This window comes from Haemaphysalis longicornis, unplaced genomic scaffold (genome assembly GCF_048455015.1).
Source record: "Haemaphysalis longicornis isolate Haplotype H1 unplaced genomic scaffold, Haemaphysalis longicornis Haplotype H1 scaffold_7, whole genome shotgun sequence".
Classification (NCBI taxonomy): Eukaryota; Metazoa; Arthropoda; class Arachnida; order Ixodida; family Ixodidae; genus Haemaphysalis; species Haemaphysalis longicornis.
In genome coordinates, this window is record NW_027526422.1 from 70,017,632 (window position 1) to 70,035,598 (window position 17,967).

Sequence of the window (17,967 nt, forward strand, 5' to 3'; positions counted from 1 at the left end):
GGAGGTGGAAATGGAATATTTGAGGGATTTTTTTAAAGCGATCATGAAGGCAAAATGGAAGTAGGTCCATTCGAATGCTAGCCTCGTTAGAATAACACTGACGCCACTGTTATGCAAACTTCACTAAATTAGTCGCCATATTGAGGAAACCAGAGAAAAGCCATGTGACTCACCAGTTACTCACTGAACTTATGGCATACCTACTGTGGGAATCTCATAGCAATTGGCTGAGGCTGACAAAATTTAATGCAAATTAAGGAAGGATTAAAAGCTTACAGAACAAGCTATTTGCACTCAGTTCAAGGGCAAAATATTTTTATAGCTTAAGAATGGTGGAGTAAAGAAAGGAAGCCACCAACAAACATGTAAACATAGAAGTACTAGTGTGTACAGCGTGGAGTATGCCAGCTGATGCTGCAGAGCCATTGGGCGCATTGGGCTTGTCTGCCACGATACTGGGCAACTGGCATAAGCAACACCGTAACTTACATGACCCTGTCCATCGATTTATACCCTGTTTCATGAAACTATTACTATCAACTGTAATAATAAGCCAGGCACAATTCCAGTAAGAAAATGTCTCGTGCTAGTTTTATTATTTTCTGACACCGATCTAGGCCGCCCATTTACACAACCATGCAAAACGTTACCACAAAAAATTAAAGCCCCTTTTATCTAGCAAGAAAATGGTAGCAACGTGAAGCTTGCACTGTGCAAAATTAAGCGGGTGCTTGTGATTGATGTCTTTGACTTAGCTTTATTTAGAAGTTCCTGTACGTAAGGGTATGAGTGGACGCTTACAAAATCCAAACAGCTTCGACTGTGTCGGAATGGCACAATTGGATCGATGTTGGTTTCATAACACGAGGTACCTAAGCTCGATTCCGACCACGGGACAAGTTTTTATTTTTGTTTCATCACCATCATCATCACGTAACCTCCGAATGTGTAAAGTTGGCTTTCCTGCAGTACATTTTTATTACGTCACCATCAGTGATATGAAAAAAAGCTTCCCTTATATAAAAAAAAACAGGGTGCGAAGCAGTTCATTGGCGGTATCATCTATATAGGCATGCAGAAGGTAACCAAGTTAACAAAACACTGTTTTGTGCCATTAGTGCTAGCCTTAGTAAACATTCAAACTTCCGTTTTACGTACCTGCCCTGGATACGTCACTTCCGACGTCACAAAACACACGATGCAGTGGGAGAATTGAAATTTTGGCTTACATGATGTAGTTCTTTGGTGAATAAAGAGGACATATTTCACAAGGCCAGCAGGAATATCAAAGAGGTACATTGGCACTGGACCGGAAAGGCACCTTTGATAACATGATCCATGAGGGGATCCTTTCTGCACTCAACATCACTGACTGTGGTGAGCACGTCACAACTGAATTCGCTCATTTTTAACGTGCGCAGCACAGATCCAGATAGGTGGCTTACAGCCGGACACACTCCAGATTGATGACCGCGGCATCCCACAAGTAACAGTCCTCTCCATTCTTATTCAATCTCCCTCTTCTCCACCCACCGCAGAAACTAGTACATTTTCCAAACCTCAAGGTAGCCTTCTATGCAGATGAAATTACCTTATGGACCCTCAAACCGGACGCCCTGGCCAAGCTACAAGAGACACTAAGAAGCCACAGACATGATTAGCAAACACACGTATGCAATGGGCCTTAAATGTCACCTCAAAAGACAGTACTGTTTATGAAGAGAGGCAATTCTCAAGACCCTGCATTACAACAGCTCTACTTCACCAGCAAAGGCCAAAACGTACAACGGACATATAAGCTAGTCTGGTTTCTGGGTCTCCACATTCCAGCCAACAACAGACGTACCCATCAGATCACCCTCCTCAAGCAACAATTGGGCTAATTAGGCCATATGAGCTGGAGAATTACCACTACATGTTGAGGGAAGAGGGAAGCAGACATCAGTCGCCAGGTACAAGACTTGAACGAAAGGCTTGTACAAACAAGGGAAGAAAACGAAGCAAAAGAGGAAAGATGATGATGGTCATGAGAGGGCATTTTCTACTATTGCACAATAGTGCCTTCACATTCACATCATCAGGTACCCTCAAAATTTCGCGTTTCTTCATGCAAATGTAGTACACGATAAGCCCACACTGAACTCACAAGCAATTCACTAAATTTGGCTCTACTGACTTACCGTTGTGTCATCATGAACATGGACAATGTCAGAAATTCGGTGGGCAGGATGGTATGAGGAAAACGGTACTTCCAAACATGCTTTTCTTATTAAAAATGCATATAAATCAATAAAAAAAATTACAAGATGGCCTAGATTTTCAAATATTAAAATCGGGGAGGGGTATTAAATGCTCAGCCAATTCCACATGCAATATTCCACGTATATTTTCCCGATACATCTGTGCATATTAGACGCACAGGCTTGGTGGGCTCCAAGCATAACAGCTCGCACTTCCATAAACCAGAACCGTGCGTCAGCTGATGCTTACGCGGACTGGGCGCACCTCGGAGAATATTTAGGAAGTGACCACGCCATCTTGGCCACCACCATACACGGCACACAGTACCGAGTCAAATTCGGCACGGCGCGTCTCACTGACTGGACAAACTCCGAGAAGAACGACAAACAAGAGAAAAACCGAGAAATCATCCACCACTCACTCTTCAAGAGTGGATATCCCGACTCCACCAGGACGTCCAAAATCACACAAAAGTAATTGAGACGTCAACTACTGCCCCATGCGTGGACGCGCGGCTCCTCCACATGTGGGAAGCTCGCCGCAGTCTAATTAAACGCTGGCGCAAACAAAAGCTCAACCGTAAGTTAAAAAAACGCATTGCTCAGCTTACAGAGGAAGCCGCACGCTATGCCGCCTCATTGTGCAAAGAAAACTGGCTCGCCCTCTGCGATGGTATGCGTAACTCCCTTAGCACTTCCAAAACGTGGAAGCTGCTGCGCTTTCTTATAGACCCCGGCAAGAGCAAGACGGAATCCCAACGCACAATGGCCAGAATCCTTCACCAACACTCGGGAAGCACACGAAACCTGCTCGCCACTCTTACGGCCCGCTATCTTCCCACTCACCCTACGGAGCCCCTTCCCCCTACTCTGGAAGGCCCAACCCGCTCCTGGACGACGACATCCATCTGCATGAGGTTATGGCCGCTCTGGACAAGCTTCGCCACAATAGGGCGCCCGGAATAGACCAAATAACCAACAAGGCCCTCGCTAATCTGGGCACTCCTTCCCTGCTTGAGCTAACGGATTATTTCAATCACATCTGGCAGATGGGTTTACTCCCAGATGAATCGAAAACAGTGGAAGTCAGGCTCATACCTAAGCCGGGCAAACCACCGAGCACTGATAACCTTCGACCTATTTCCCTCACATCATGTGTAGGCAAATTGTTGGAGCACATCGTTTTAAACAGGCTATAAACGTACCTCGAAGATCACGATAAGCTACCTACGACCATGTTTGGCTTTCGCCCTCGAGTGTCTACGCAAGACATCTTACTCCAGCTCAAGGAAGAGGTTATGCTGCCTGCCACCCGAAACTCACCCACAGCCATCCTTGCGCTGGACCTCAAGGGGGCGTTTGACAATGTTAAACACGCCGCCATCCTCTCGCAACTAAATGCTCTCGACTGCGGGCCTAGAATGTATCAGTACATAAGAGATTTCCTCACAGATCGTAGGGCAATACTTAAAGTGGGAGACCTAACCACAGATCCCATGCTGCTGGGCAGCCGCGGCACACCACAAGGGGCAGTGCTCTCCCCTTTGTTGTTCAATATTGCGCTCATCGGTCTCCCTCCCTTATTGGATTTTATTCCGGGCATACATCACGGCTTGTATGCAGATGATATTACCATCTGGTCGAAGACAGGATCCCTAGGCGAGATAGAGGAGCGCCTACAAACTGCAGCGAACACGGTAACTCATTACGCCAAGTCTTGCGTCCTCCAATGTGCTCCACAAAATTCGGAGCTCCTCCTTGTTTGTACAAGAACGAAACTCCTCCAGAGGCCACCCACTGTCACCATCCACATGGAGGGCCACACCATCGTTCCCTCCTCGCATATCAAGATCCTTGGTATGACCTTTCAAGCCGGTCGAACAAACTCCATCCTAATAAATAGGCTGAAACATACCTCGGACCAAGTCACACATATGATCAGGCGTGTGACCACCAAAACACGGGGAATGCGCCAGGAGGACACCCTCCGCCTCGTCCAAGCATTCATAATCTCAAGAATTACATACGCCATACCCTACGCTCTTCTCTACAAGTCAGAAATGGAACGGCTTGATGACATCATTCGGAAGGCCTACAAACACTCTCCAAGTCAGAAATGGAACGGCTGGATGTCATCATTCGGAAGGCCTACAAACAGGCACTCGGACTTCCCATCAGCACGGCCACCGACAAGCTATTGAAGCTGGGCCTGCACAATACAGCCGACGAGTTCATAGAAGCCCATCTTTCGAGCCAAAGGTTGAGGCTGGGAGTTACAAGCACAGGGAGGACTCCTCTCTCGTCTGGGGCTCACATCCCCTCTGCAGCGTCAGACATCTCAAATGAGAATTCTCGACCACAATATCAGGAAACAGCTGTACGTCTCACCGCTCCCTAGAAACATTCACCCTGAGCATCACACTGGGCGCAGGGAAGCAAGAGCCAAGGCCATCCACACATACTACGGGAGGGAACCAACCACAGTGTACACGGACGCGTCTTCCTATCCCGGCATAAGAGCAATGACAGCCGTGGTTGTCCAGAACAATAAACACGTCACCAGCCTAACCCTACCCGGATACGACCCCTTACAAGCGGAAGAAGCGGCCATCGCTCTCACCATAACGCAAACTACCGCCAGCGTAATCATCACAGATTCGCAGAAAGCGTACCGCAACTTCTCGTGTGGACAAATTCACCGCACAACCCACCAAATCATCTGCCAGCGTACACCAGACAGATCTATCATGATCACATGGGCACCCGCCCACTCTGCCATCCCAGGCAACGAAACCGCCCACCTGTTGGCCCGAGAGTTATCCCCCCGGGCCCCGGGAAGCGAGCAAGAGAGGCCAACCCCGCTGATCACGTATCACGAAATAACACAGCACTACAAGTTGGGATGTATCACCTACCCAGCACCGCATAAACACCTAACGAAAGAGGAGGAACGGCAGCTCCGTGCACTCCAGACGAATACTTTCCCCCATCCCACTAAATGCCATATCTTGCACCCCACCGTATATTCCCCGCTATGCCGCTTCTGCGGAGCCCCCGGGACGCTCTTTCATATGGTAGGGGGTTGCGCGCACACCCCACTACATTCGCGAAACCCCTCCATTCCTTCTCGCGAGCTTTGGGAGAGCTCTGACCAGCTCCGACCTCAATGACCAGCGCCTGCTGGTGTTGAGGGCTGTTGAGACGGGGAAAGCTCAAGGGGTCTTGGACGGAGGACTCCTCCCCATTGCTTTTCGCAATAAACACGTTTACTCTCTCTCTCTCTCTCTACTAAAAAAATGTAACGAATTGTGTTAACATTAGAAGAAGCTGTATCAACCACAAATTTACAGGAGCTGCACCACCACAGGGCGCGACCGTCTGCCACAAGTCCCACCCACAGTGACGCTCCCCACAAGAGAGTGGAGCAATCGCAACTGGCTGGTGAGGCCACAATCTCATGACAAAATCTTCAGTAAAAGCCAGGTCTTGTCGTATGGCAACATGGGCTCTCTCTCTCTCCAAGTCCTGCACCTCTTGGCATGCTTCAAACGCATTCTCTGTAACGTTCCGCACGATTGTCGTAACATTCCACATCGAGGAGCGTGCTCCCGATTGTCAGCGCACACACCCGACTGGGGCTTTCCCGTCGTGCTGTGCTACTGGCAGTGGCCGTGCTCCTTATGCTCGTGCCTCTTCTGCTGGAGGCGGTGTGTGAAGGCCTTGGGGCAGAAGCGGCAGTGGAGGGGCCTCTCGCTTGTGTGGGTGCGCACGGCTAACCAGGTTGGTCTTGTGGGCGAAATCAATGGGGCATAGGGGATACTGGTAGGGCCTCTCTCCTGTGTGGGTGTGCACATGTCTAACCAGGTTGGTCTTGTGGGCGAAATCAATGGGGCACAGGGGGTACTGGTAGGGCCTCTCTCCCGTGTGGGTGCGCACATGTCTAACCAGGTTGGTCTTGTGGGTGAAATCAATGGGGCACAGGGGATACTGGTACGGCCTCTCTTCCTTGTGGGTGTGCACATGTCTAACCAGGTTGGTCTTATGGGCGAAATCGATGGGGCACAAGTGGCAGTGGTAGGGACAGTCACCCGTGTGGGTGCGCAGTTGCTCGACCAGGTGGCCCTTCTTTTCGAAGGCCTTGCCACAGTGGCTGCACTGGAAGGGGTGCTCGCCTGTGTGTATGCGCTGGTGCCTCTTCAGGTTGCTCAGAGATGGCGTCGCATAGCTGCACTGCTGGCAGCACCTCTGCCGACAACCTGGTGGGGAACGTCGCTGCGCCCTGCGGCCACCCGAGGAGGGAGGAGAGCCTGCAACAGGGAGGGTGGGGGAAACACCGAGAGACCATCCAGTGGCACACGCAGGGGTAGTGCATCAACATTTGAATGGACGGGGAAAGGAACAGCACCAAAGGGAAGGGAGAAAACTGCAAGTGCCAGGAGAGCCTCTCTGTGCAAGCTTATTATGCCTGGGCATTGTCCAGCCGCGCATACCTCCCCCTTTTTCCTGGCTCAGCAGTATTTCGCTCCGGATCCGGGCTTTTTAAATTGTGGTTTGTTCAGGAACGACATGTCAGTGTTCTCACTAAAAAAGTGCGCCCACGCACAGGGTTCGTACAGGCTACAAAGGTAAAAACTCAAGGGTCTTTCAAGGAATTAAGGATCCCATTTAATGTCAACATTGCAAAAGGTTCGAATTGCACAATTGCTCATAACATTAGCACACAACATCTATAGGTGCTAAGGAGGTGAAAGCTCCTTTATCCCAACTTTTTATTTCTTGGTTGGAGTTTAGTTCTTTTGTTTTTGCTGCTTCCTTTCTTTTTCAGGCTGTTTTATTTCACAAAGAATGTAATGTCGCCTCTACCTTCTGCTTCGTAGACAAAGGCATAGCTGAAGATCGAAAATCAGCAACTGTTGCTGGAACAAGCTTTGCCTTTGTTTTAAATGAAAGCGTTATTGTCCTGGCTGATTTCATTCTATGCCAATGTGCCCTGAAGGAAAGCAAACTTTTTTTAACGATGATGATGAATGATTGTTGGTGAAGTGAAAGAAAAAATGGTTCCCATGGACAGAATTGAACCTGGGTCCCTCCCCTTGTGAGGTCAGCATTACCGATTGCTCCATTTCGACATGGTCGAAGCAGTTTGGAAAAAGACGGACAACCAAAGAAACCGACCACAAGTGCATACGAGACGTGACCTTCCCAATTCGACGTAACATGTAGCTAGTCTATCATTATTGCGCTGATGGTGCTCGCCCCACACCACTCTTCTATTGCCTTCCGAACATGTTTCCTTCCCGCATGCCTGTAGAGTTATGCTGGAGGGGTTTTCTTCATACACAGGACCAGCAGATTTTCCTTTTGCCTAGCCATATGAAGCTTCACTTTCAAAACGTCCTCAAATGTGCTGAAACTACCAACTTCCAAGCCTACCCAAAAATTTTAAAACTTCGGCAGGTTTTCTGGCCATACCAATGGTGTCCCAAAATGCACCCCCCACCAAAAAGACACTCAATTCAAATTGCCCATCAAATGGTTCCTTCTAAACAAACGCTTGTCATCCACTTATCGTTGTACGTGCCTCAGCTTCTATGCCCGGCTTTCATATAGAAACATCCCCTGAAAATACACACACACACAAAAAAAAAAACGGTTAAAAATTTAAAAGCAAGTGCGGTTTGACTGAGACAACCAACTCTGCACTACCGCTTCAACTAGGCTGAGCACCTCAGCAGTGTTCACCAATTTCGGTGTAGACAACATGCACTGTTATCAGGTTATCTGACAGCCTCAGATGTAGCAGAAAAGAAAAAAAAAGCTTTCACCATCCTGTGCACGGCTCCTCAACTGAAAGCATACGGTTGCTTTAAGTTATCACTTATGTGGTTCTCGTCTGCTACCACTCAAAGCTGCCGTTTAGAACAAGTAATAAATGTAACAAGAGCAACACAGGAAAAAATAAGGGCAAAAATCAAGTGTGATGACAATTTTGATTTGATTTTGGAGGCAGAAGCTTACAACCTTAGTCAGAGTGCCTTATACATTTGATTACAGATCGACTGTTTCTTTTAACAGCGAAGCTGTTTAGCTAATTTTAATTTTTCTTGTCCGCAGTAAAAATACCAAGAAAATGCGGAGTGTGTGTGTGAGCGCATATCGTGGTGACCACCCGGCAGTAAAAAAAAAAGGAAAATGCCGAGCACTCGTGTGTGCGTGCCTCATGGTGACCACCCAGCGTCCCCGGCGCACATTTGTCAAGCCAAGGATACCAACTTAGGGACATTGGCCAAGATTGTGGCGACCGACCAGCAGTTGTAGGTGATAATTCACGGACAAAAAGTTGAGTTTTGGTATCCCTGTGGTGTCGATGTTGACGTCGGCAGCCTGGCATTTCAATGACCTTATGTACACAAAGGTCAGAAAGAGCTCGTCATTTTGGTCGACATTTTCGTACACCCCTCTGCAAGCAAGGCTTATCATCTCTAGCAGATGCTTTGCAGGCACAGCCTCTCAAAGCGCGGCCCCTTTTTCAGCCGTGCGAACTATCCACGGCTGGGACATGTCGGGTCAATGATCACCTACAGCAACTTCGACATTCAAGTTGCGGCTCTTCTACGGTAGAGCGAATGCTAACGACGACACAAGGATGAACAAACGAGCGACGTACGCTATGACGCGTCTTTCTCATTCCGGGTAAGTGTTGGCTCGATATGGCGAATGCTTGAGCTTTTTGTGGCCAATGTTGGCTAATCTGCCTAAGTGGGTATACTTGGCTTGACGAACGTGCACTTGACCTTTTCTTTGTAATTTTAACAAATAATTTGCTCAACAGCGCTTCACTGTTAAAACCATAAAAATTCTGAGAGCTCATGTGTGTGCCTCGTGGCAACTGCCCAGCGTTCCCGGCACACGTTTGTCAAGCCAATTATACCCACTCAGGGAGACTGGCCAAACAAACAAACAAAAAATTACACCATCTCCCCACGTGGGAACCCTGAGGGGATGCAAAGCTGTGGAGTAGTAGTGTGTTAATTGCTTGGTAGAGCAAATATACGTGTAGTAGCATATTAAATGTCTTCCTTATTTATTGAGTAGTGGGGAACGTTTTGCGGCTCCTCGTTCTTGAAGCAAGGAATCCGCTGTTCGACGCTGGCGTTTCGAAGCGTTGTCACAATGCCGAACGCCATCTGAATCAGCTACTCGCCGCTGGCGTTTCAAAGCGGCTTCTCGTTCTCGAAGCGAGGAATCCGCTGCTCGACGCTGCCATTTATGTTCAGTGTCGCGAGCTCTCCTCTGTGCAGCCTTGTCTTCGGAGGTTCTCGCGGTTCTGACAGTGTGCTGGCTGGTGCTAGTTGAAGGTGTGCCAGCCAGTTTGCTGACGGAATCGTTGGCGTCCATTTGCAGTAATCGGACGGTGCAGTACCGAAGAAGCAACTGAGCGGAGCGCGGATGGGTTTATTTGCAGAGCAGAGGGAGTGGAGAGGAGGAGCAGCGCGCATGCGCGATTGGATAGCTGGTGTGCAGAGGGGAGAGGAGGAGCAGTGCACGTTAGCGCACAGGTGGTGTGGAGAGGAGGAGGGGAGAGAGCGGCGTTATCACAGCTGTTGTGGAGAGGAGAAAAGGCGCGGACGTCGGACGACGGAGGGTCGACTAAGAGATGCTTTGCATCTAAAATTCCAGCATTCACCGTTATTGTGGCAACACTTGCTCGGAATGAGAGACTCCAGTGTTCACTATAACCATGGCAACACCTGCTTGGAACGAGAAAGACGCATCATCTTATGCACCTCCAAGGTGTTATCACTTCCAAGAAAATTAAGGAAGCCCATACTTATGGCAACAATGACGGAGTAAAAGTCCTTGCGGCACTGAAGAAGCAAATCGCCCACAATTGCAGACAAACTGTTGTAATTGTGTACTGCTTTGCTACCTTCAAGTCTTACACGTTATTGTCAGCTCCCTTCATTTTTTTTCCAAAAATAACACAAACAGTAGAAAAGTCACCCTGCGGTCATGACCCAAGATAGTGAGTCACAGTCGCAACCGAAGGGCACATCCCCGTGAAGTTGTCACCACACAGAACCTGGAATATTCAGATGGTATTTCTTACCCCCGTGTGGGCAAGAAATACAGCACAATATTTTCAGAGAAGTAAACAACACGCCATAAGCGATGTGGGAAACATGGAAGAGGATGCAGATGCCCGGTGTCGTATTTGAACTAGCTCACTCCCCAATAAACTCCAATGTGCGTATTTGTCCAGTTTTGAGTGCATGTCCATGCATATCAGACAGGGGGGCTGGGCAGGCTCCAAGTGTGACAGCTCGCACTTCCATAAACCAGATTTTACTGCAAAAAATTCAACGGATTGTTTTAATCCCTTCAGAAGGAGAATCAATCAACAAAGTTACTTCTTCACGTCCGCTCACTCGGAAGCTGTACAGGGGGCATAAGTTGCCTCCCCGGAAACGGGATCGAACAAAACTACTATAGCGTTGATGTCTACGGCTGTGACTGTTGTCCTTGGCGTATTTGCTTAGGTTTGTGTCCGCAGTTCTCAGCGATAACTAGTTGACATTCGCTGTTATATGCAAGTGTGCTGCACACTGTACATTTGAGTATGATACAACCTGGCTGCTCAGATGTCATTGGGGGAAGAAAGCTAGCTAAAGCTCAACGCATTTATGCCATTGCATTTGTGATGCAGAGGTTGCACAACATGAAGCCATGAAGGTGGAAATCGAAGACACAAGCGATCTTTGAAATGGGCAAAGGCTGGACAAAGGCTGGACAATTGCACTGTTTCTAGAAGAAAGGTACCAGGAGCCACACTGCCTCCTTTAAATTTTTCAGCTATGAAATAACAGCAGCTGTCTCGCAAATACATTTTCATCAATTCTGACAACAGTTGTTCCTCCCCATCCCCCATTTAAGGGATCCCCCAGGTCTTTCATATGCGAAGAGTAAAACGTGTGGGAACTGAGGATCTTGGATAATTCATTGCACAAATATGTTTAAGGTTCAAGTAAAACATTCATGGAGTGAAGAAACAGACGTACACTGATCCAACTGCCCACTATACCATTTAGCGAGTATATCAAAGAAACGGAACCAGACAATACCAAATTAGGTGTGGGGAGAGGGGGTACTTGACTATCCCAACAGACAATACCAGTGTCACATTAATACGGACAATATTGATGCCTCCCTCTTTTTCATTGGCATTGTGCTTGTTCCTTCAACAGATTTGGAAAATGGAATCTAACACGAATGATAGGCATCAATTTACGCCTCTCGTGTTTTGTCACTGTGTTTGCGTCAACGCACATTAAAATTACTTGTACAAGGAGCACACCCTGCACATCAAAACTTGTTTACTGACAAAAGGCAGCATCAAACTGAGAAATTACACAAGACAAACACACTGTGTGAGCATTTGCATGCATATCTGTGGCGACACATCGTAATTGCAACTTTCCAAGAGGGGCGTGTCTTGCTTATGTCAGTCTGCAAAGCCCCAGCGGTTGCTTGAGACCAAGAGAAGATGCTATTGTCTGTCAAACCCCTAACCACAATCAAACTAGCTTAGAGTCACCGTCCCCCTTCTCTTCTCCTGCACTACAGCTGGTGGCTGTGCATCTTCTGCTCGTGTCTCTTCCGCTGAGTGTGTTGTGTGAAGGCCTTGGGGCAGAAGCGGCAGACGATGGGCCTCTCGCCCGTGTGGGTGAGCACATGGCTAACAAGGGTGGTCTTCCGGACGAAATCCATGGGGCACAGGTGGCACTGGTAGGGATGGTCACCTGTGTGGGTGCGCAGGTGGATGTCCAGTTTGCTTTTCTCCACGAAGGCCTTGCTGCAGTGGCTGCACTGGTGGGGGCGTTCGCCCGTGTGGATGTGCTGGTGGCTCTTAAGGTGGCTTTGGTACCATGTCACGTAGCTGCACTGCTTGCAGTGCAGCAGCCGACGACCCGGGGGAGGGTGCTGCTGCTGCTGCCTGCGGCCATGGCCCAAGGAGGGAGAAGCGGAGGGGCCTGAATCAGGGAGGGAGGGGAAACAGTCTTTACACCATGGAAACTAGGCCGCATTGCACCAACAGTAGGGCTTTAAATGCCAACTGGACTCTCTAACCTCAGCCAAATTTACTTTTAACGAACTGTACCTATCACCAAAACTGACACATAACAAGTAGCTCCATGAAATGTGTTCGTAATTAACTATAAATGTTTAAACTGGCTTAGTCGCCGACGACGCTGCACCTGCTGGCGGATCGCACACGCAGCCATGAAGTGGAAGTGACACTGCAGCCGGCTGTGTGCGTTCCTCGGGCCAGCCAAAAGAAGCAGTCGAGCTTCACTGGGTGCGCTTCTGCTAGGGCTACAGCGACCGTGACGTATTGTGCGCAAGTTCGCTCAGGCCAGCCGGCGGCAAGGCAACTTCAGCACCGCTCTTCTCAATGTCGGTGTCAAGATCACCGACTTCTTATTTTTATTTGTGCCGTGCTTACGCATATTTTAGCTGTCAGATTTTGAATCTTGCAGTCTTTTTAGACAGTTTATATGAAAATGTGGTTTTTAAGATGTCGAAATTTTGAGTGCAGTTGGCCTTTGAAGATGAGTCTTCATTAGGACACCTAAATGCAAAAACCTTTGCCTGTCTTTCCCTCGACATGGCCTCCCAGCCAAAAGTTGATATTGTTCATCCAAACGAAGCATATTTTGGCAGACCAATTCCAAAGAACAAAACCTGCAATGACCTCCTTATTAATCACAAAGGAAACGACAGGCATACTTGAGTCACAATGAAAACAATGGCAGGACCCGTTGGTTCTTGAGACACAAAAGGGGACACACTCAAAATACACAAAAACACTTCAACATTTGCGAGATAAAAGCAAGCCCCAAAAAACAGAGCTTGCGTTCGTGCTGTTCTGACTGCACTGGTGGGGGCGTTCGCCCATGTGGATGCGCTGGTGGCTCTTAAGGTGGCTTTGGTACGATGTCACGTAGCTGCACTGCTTGCAGTGCAGCAGCCGACGACCCGGGGGAGGGCCCTGCTGCTGCTTGTGGCCATGGCCCAAGGAGGGAGAAGCAGAGGGGCCTGCATCAGGGAGGGAGGGGAAACAGTCCTTACACCATGGAAACTAGGCCGCATTGCACCAACAGTGGGGCTTTAAATGCCAACTGGACTCTCTAACCTCAGCCAAACTTACTTTTAACGAACCGTACCCATCACCAAAACTGACACATAACAAGTAGCTCCGTGAAATGTGTTCGCAATTAACTATAAATGTTTAAGCTAGCTTAGTCGCCGACGACGCTGCACCTGCTGGCAGATCGCGCATACAGCCATGAAGCAGAAGTGACACTGCAGCCGGCCGTGTGCCTGTTCCTCGGGCCAGCCAGAAGAAGCAGTCGAGCTCCACTGGGTGCGCTTCTGCTAGGGCTACCCGACCCGTCCTTGTCAGTTTCCTTGTCCTGTCTCTTGCGCTGTTTCTAATCATGAATCCCTACTGACTCGCCCAGCTTCGCACACTGTTCTAGGCGGAGCAAGAAACAAAAGATAGAGAAGGCTGCTCACACCAGTGTTGTACACGTTCCTCTAAAACAGGCACGAAAGCTCGTTCCTTCCCAATTTTGAAACGAGATTCTGTTACAAGTTCCTTTATTGCGAAAGGAACGCGTTCCAGTTACACTTCGAACATTGGAACGTGTCGTTATATTTCATTTTTTTAAAATGGAAATATGGTGTCGGCTAGTCCGGAGGCGAAATAGTGAGAAATTTAAAACTCAGCTAGAGCTACGTATATTATTTGAATATGTACACCGCTGGCAGCAGATTACCTGGAGACAAACAGAATCCTAGACGAATTTGTTCAGGGAGCACCGGACAAACTCCAGACATGTCTAGCTGTAACTTTGGTGCTCGTCTATTATAGGTGGAACACATGTGGCACTTTCCACTTCGGTGACTGCGCTTCAGATGTGCAAATAGAAAGTTACTTACATGCAGGAACATAATTAAATTTCTTGCATAAGAAACCGCATGGAAATGAACAATACATAGGTCTTTATTGCCATTCAATGCGAACGGCGTACCCTATAAATGACATTCACTTTGAGCATGCGGGTCTACATGGCGAAAAAATGATGTTCGATAATGATAGCAGTAGCGATTGAAAAACTCGCAGAATTGCAAAAAAACAACGTAAATGCCTCCAGGATATCTTTAACCTTTTACTGTTTTAAAACAAAACCAATTGCCTTTTAAATAAAATGTGTATCTCTATTTTAGGTGACATTCACATCAGATGCCGTGGCAAGTAAGAACTTTAGACGGGCTTGTTGTTGGGCGAGTTGGTGCACATTATCAAAAGGTGCAACGTGCGCTGAGGAAGACACCACACAGAGAAGTACACAAGGACCAGTGCAGACTTGCAAATAACTATTGATCTATGCAGAAACACAAATAAATACAAAAACTTGTGGTGAGGATTTTCACAAACTCTCTTCGATAAGTAACTCTGAATGCTGGCCGTCGACCTTCGGGCGGCCTCTCTTAGGTATTGTCCATACGGCGTGCGACAAAATTAGGCCCAACAATGATGAAATTCCTGTCCTTTGTCAACACTTCGCGTGCATTATAAAAGGACCTCGCACCCCCATCGACCGATTCCCGCCAGATCGGCGACATACCGTGCCGCGACGAACTGCGTGCGTACTCTAACTGCGAGCAGTACAACATCCCGAGACACTGCGGTGCGCCCAGCTCTAATGATAGCCGGTGATCCTTCGAATGACTTCACAGCGAGCGTAACTCTCCCGACAACAACTCACCCACGCCTCATGTACACTGATTCGGTAATTACCCCGGACAATATACACATACGGTGGTTTCACAAGGTACCTGCAGCGCCGCTCAGACTTAGGCAACCCGTCCCCGGCAGGGGACAACTCTCGGCCAGACGCGCATCCTGGCCTCCCCAGACAAACGATGAAAGGTGTGAAAGGTGAAAAGCATTCTCGCGGTTGCGCTATTCACCCGTCGAACACCGCGTAAGCTCAACCGGCATGAAAGCAAGCAGAAGCTGTGGCCCGCTGCATGCTTATTCTTTTTCCTTTGACCTTCGAGGAAGCACATTCCACGGAAGGGTGGGCAAATTGGCCAGCTTATAGGAAGAGGAGCACAGTAGCGACGTGGAATTTCGTACTCAAGCCTTGGGATCAAAAAGAGCCAAATCCTAGCAATGTAACGTTTGCAGAAGGAACGCCGTTTCTGCCGTTCCTTCATAAGGCTAATGGGTTACCGTTACAGTTCCACCAGCCCTTAATGGAACGGTGGCATAACTCCGTTCCTCCAAAAAGGAACTAGTTCCAGGAACGCAGTTCTGTACAACACTGGCTAATGCCCACTATCCCGACATGGGGGCATGAGCAGTGCAAAGGTAGGAAAATTTAAATTGCATTGAACACACCTCCATTCAACTCATCACAAGACGAGTAAGAGAGGAGGGAATAGCATGAGGGGTTGGAGTAGAGAAGGAGTTATGGGACAGGGGCGGCTGACAACAAAAATCATTCAATGCCATTTGCGGTGAACAAATTGGACACGAGGCTAAATTTTGGAGATTGTTTCGGAGCATACCAGAAACGATCCTGTCTGATTCAACCGAAACAAATGAACCAGATTACTTTTCACCCACTGCAGTCATGTCATGAATTTGCAAACACAGTTCTTGTCCACGAAATAAACTTGGAGACAACGAAGCAAATTACTCCAGGTCCTATTTGTGTCTGTATTATGAAGTGCTCTTTATGCGATGATTTAGAAAACTCTAGTTTCGATAATTTGCAGCAGGTGGCAACACAGGAAACCCCATAAACAAATCATGGCAACCTTAATCACTACCGAAATGACATTATAATAGTTTGCAGACTGTTTTCATGCTGCATCAGCCTTAAAAACATTGGCTTTTTTGTTAGAGTGAATTGTTTAATATGAAAGCATCAGTAAACTTGGTATGCGTAAAACCTGGTGTCACCAAGAGGAAGAGAATAGCACAGAACATGGCTGCTGGATGGTTCACACACACACAAAAGAAAGACCGGGATCTCAGAGAATACCAAAAGTTGAACGATTGCTGACATTGACGGCACATTTATCATTAAAGCGCCCACAGATTAATGCAATTCAGTTAAAATGCTCAAAGTGATGGCATATATCTCAGCCAAACTGCTGCAAACACAGTAATGCAATTCAATTGATAAGAAAATTCAGTTAATGGGGATCCGGGTGGGAATCGTACCGGTCATCTGAAACGCGAGACAAATATGTATCACCAACAACACGGTGACCCAATGGCTCCAGGTGTACCCACTGAATGGGTTGTGGCTTTTGACTTGGGAACACACTTTAGAGACATGTACCAAAGCCCACATTTGTAGCTCATGAATGCTAATTACAGAACTAACCACCAAGCAACAATGCACATTTCTGCAAAATGCCCTCATTGCTGTGTGTTTGAAAACAGTGTCACCAAGTGGCATTACTGAAACCTGCATTTATATGGCACTGTTCCATCAGATGGTGGCAAGCACTGCATATATGAGAAAAGAGAAAGACGGAAAGGGGAAATTATAATGAGCAGACATGTGCAGCCATGGCACATTAATGCGTTCGCATTCACTGCACTATAAGTCATACTGGTAATTTTGCGTTTACTCAGAGTATATTAAACACGCTAGCAATCCGTTAAATTTACCCCTGAGGACTTGCAGTGTGCCATCATAGCGGACATCAGCAATTTAGCAGATAGAATGGTACGAGGAAAGCAGCACTTTTGACTTTAGACCGTGCTTTCCACATTAAGAAATGTGCGTAAATCACCCATAAAAGCTTAAAACCCAGCTCATAAATTCAGAAAAGACAATGTTTACAACTGACGTAGGTGTCCCTTTAGGCTATAAGAAATTAGAGACCAGCAGCTGGATTGTATGTAGCTATGCAATGGCACATGCAGGTGCAATTGCTGCCACTCTTGATGATAAATTATCAAATCAAGCAAAAATTGTTTCTTTTGTTCCTACACCACCCAAGTGCTACATACAGATTAGTAACAGCTGAGCACATCAGACACCCTTAAAACGACAACCATCCTTAGGTGACAACCAGATGACACAGAACAAGGATGACCATCAACAGGAAACAACAGAGCAGTTTGGAACAGATAACCGACCAGCTCAAGCACTGACGAATGTAGCAGCAATGACATACGCAGCCCTTATTGGGGTCACCAAAATTTTGCAAGAACCGTCACTCATAGCCCAACAAAAAAGTTCCAAGCACAAGTTCCAAGCACAGCCTTCTCTCTGGGTTGAACAGCTGGCACGCTTCTGCTTAGCTGATGGTAGAGCTGGCTCAGGCACTTGGTAGGACTAGAGGAGACCGCAGAAAGGAGACGATTTGACTGCAAGGTCATGCATAATTAATCTGAAGCTCACAGCCACACCACAGTGCAGACGGTGGGCCTTCTCAGCACAATTTTCGTCACAGCAGCTCAGGGATTCACTGGTGGGACTGATGCCTGCAAATATAAAGAATGACATACCAAGCTTCTTCAGTTTTGCAAAGCCACAAAGCTTATTCTACAAGCTGCCGTGCGGCCAAAGGGTGCTTTCACAACGGCTCAACTATTCGCAACAAGCAGCTCGATATGGAATTGCCATGTAGA

General features: G+C 47.7%; 1 protein-coding gene across 1 annotated transcript in view; it reads right to left on the reverse strand.

Moving 5' to 3' along the window:
* The window catches only part of LOC144146332 (uncharacterized), a 50,011-nt gene extending 39,122 nt beyond the window's left edge, over nucleotides 1-10,889 (reverse strand). Inside the window, exons 1-2 of the mRNA XM_077678288.1 lie at nucleotides 10,871-10,889; nucleotides 6,018-6,547 (exon numbers count right to left, since the gene is read on the reverse strand). Of these exons, the coding sequence (XP_077534414.1) occupies nucleotides 6,018-6,547; nucleotides 10,871-10,889 (549 nt within the window). The remainder of the gene's footprint in view (nucleotides 1-6,017; nucleotides 6,548-10,870) is intronic.
* Nucleotides 10,890-17,967: the final 7,078 nt, after the last annotated feature.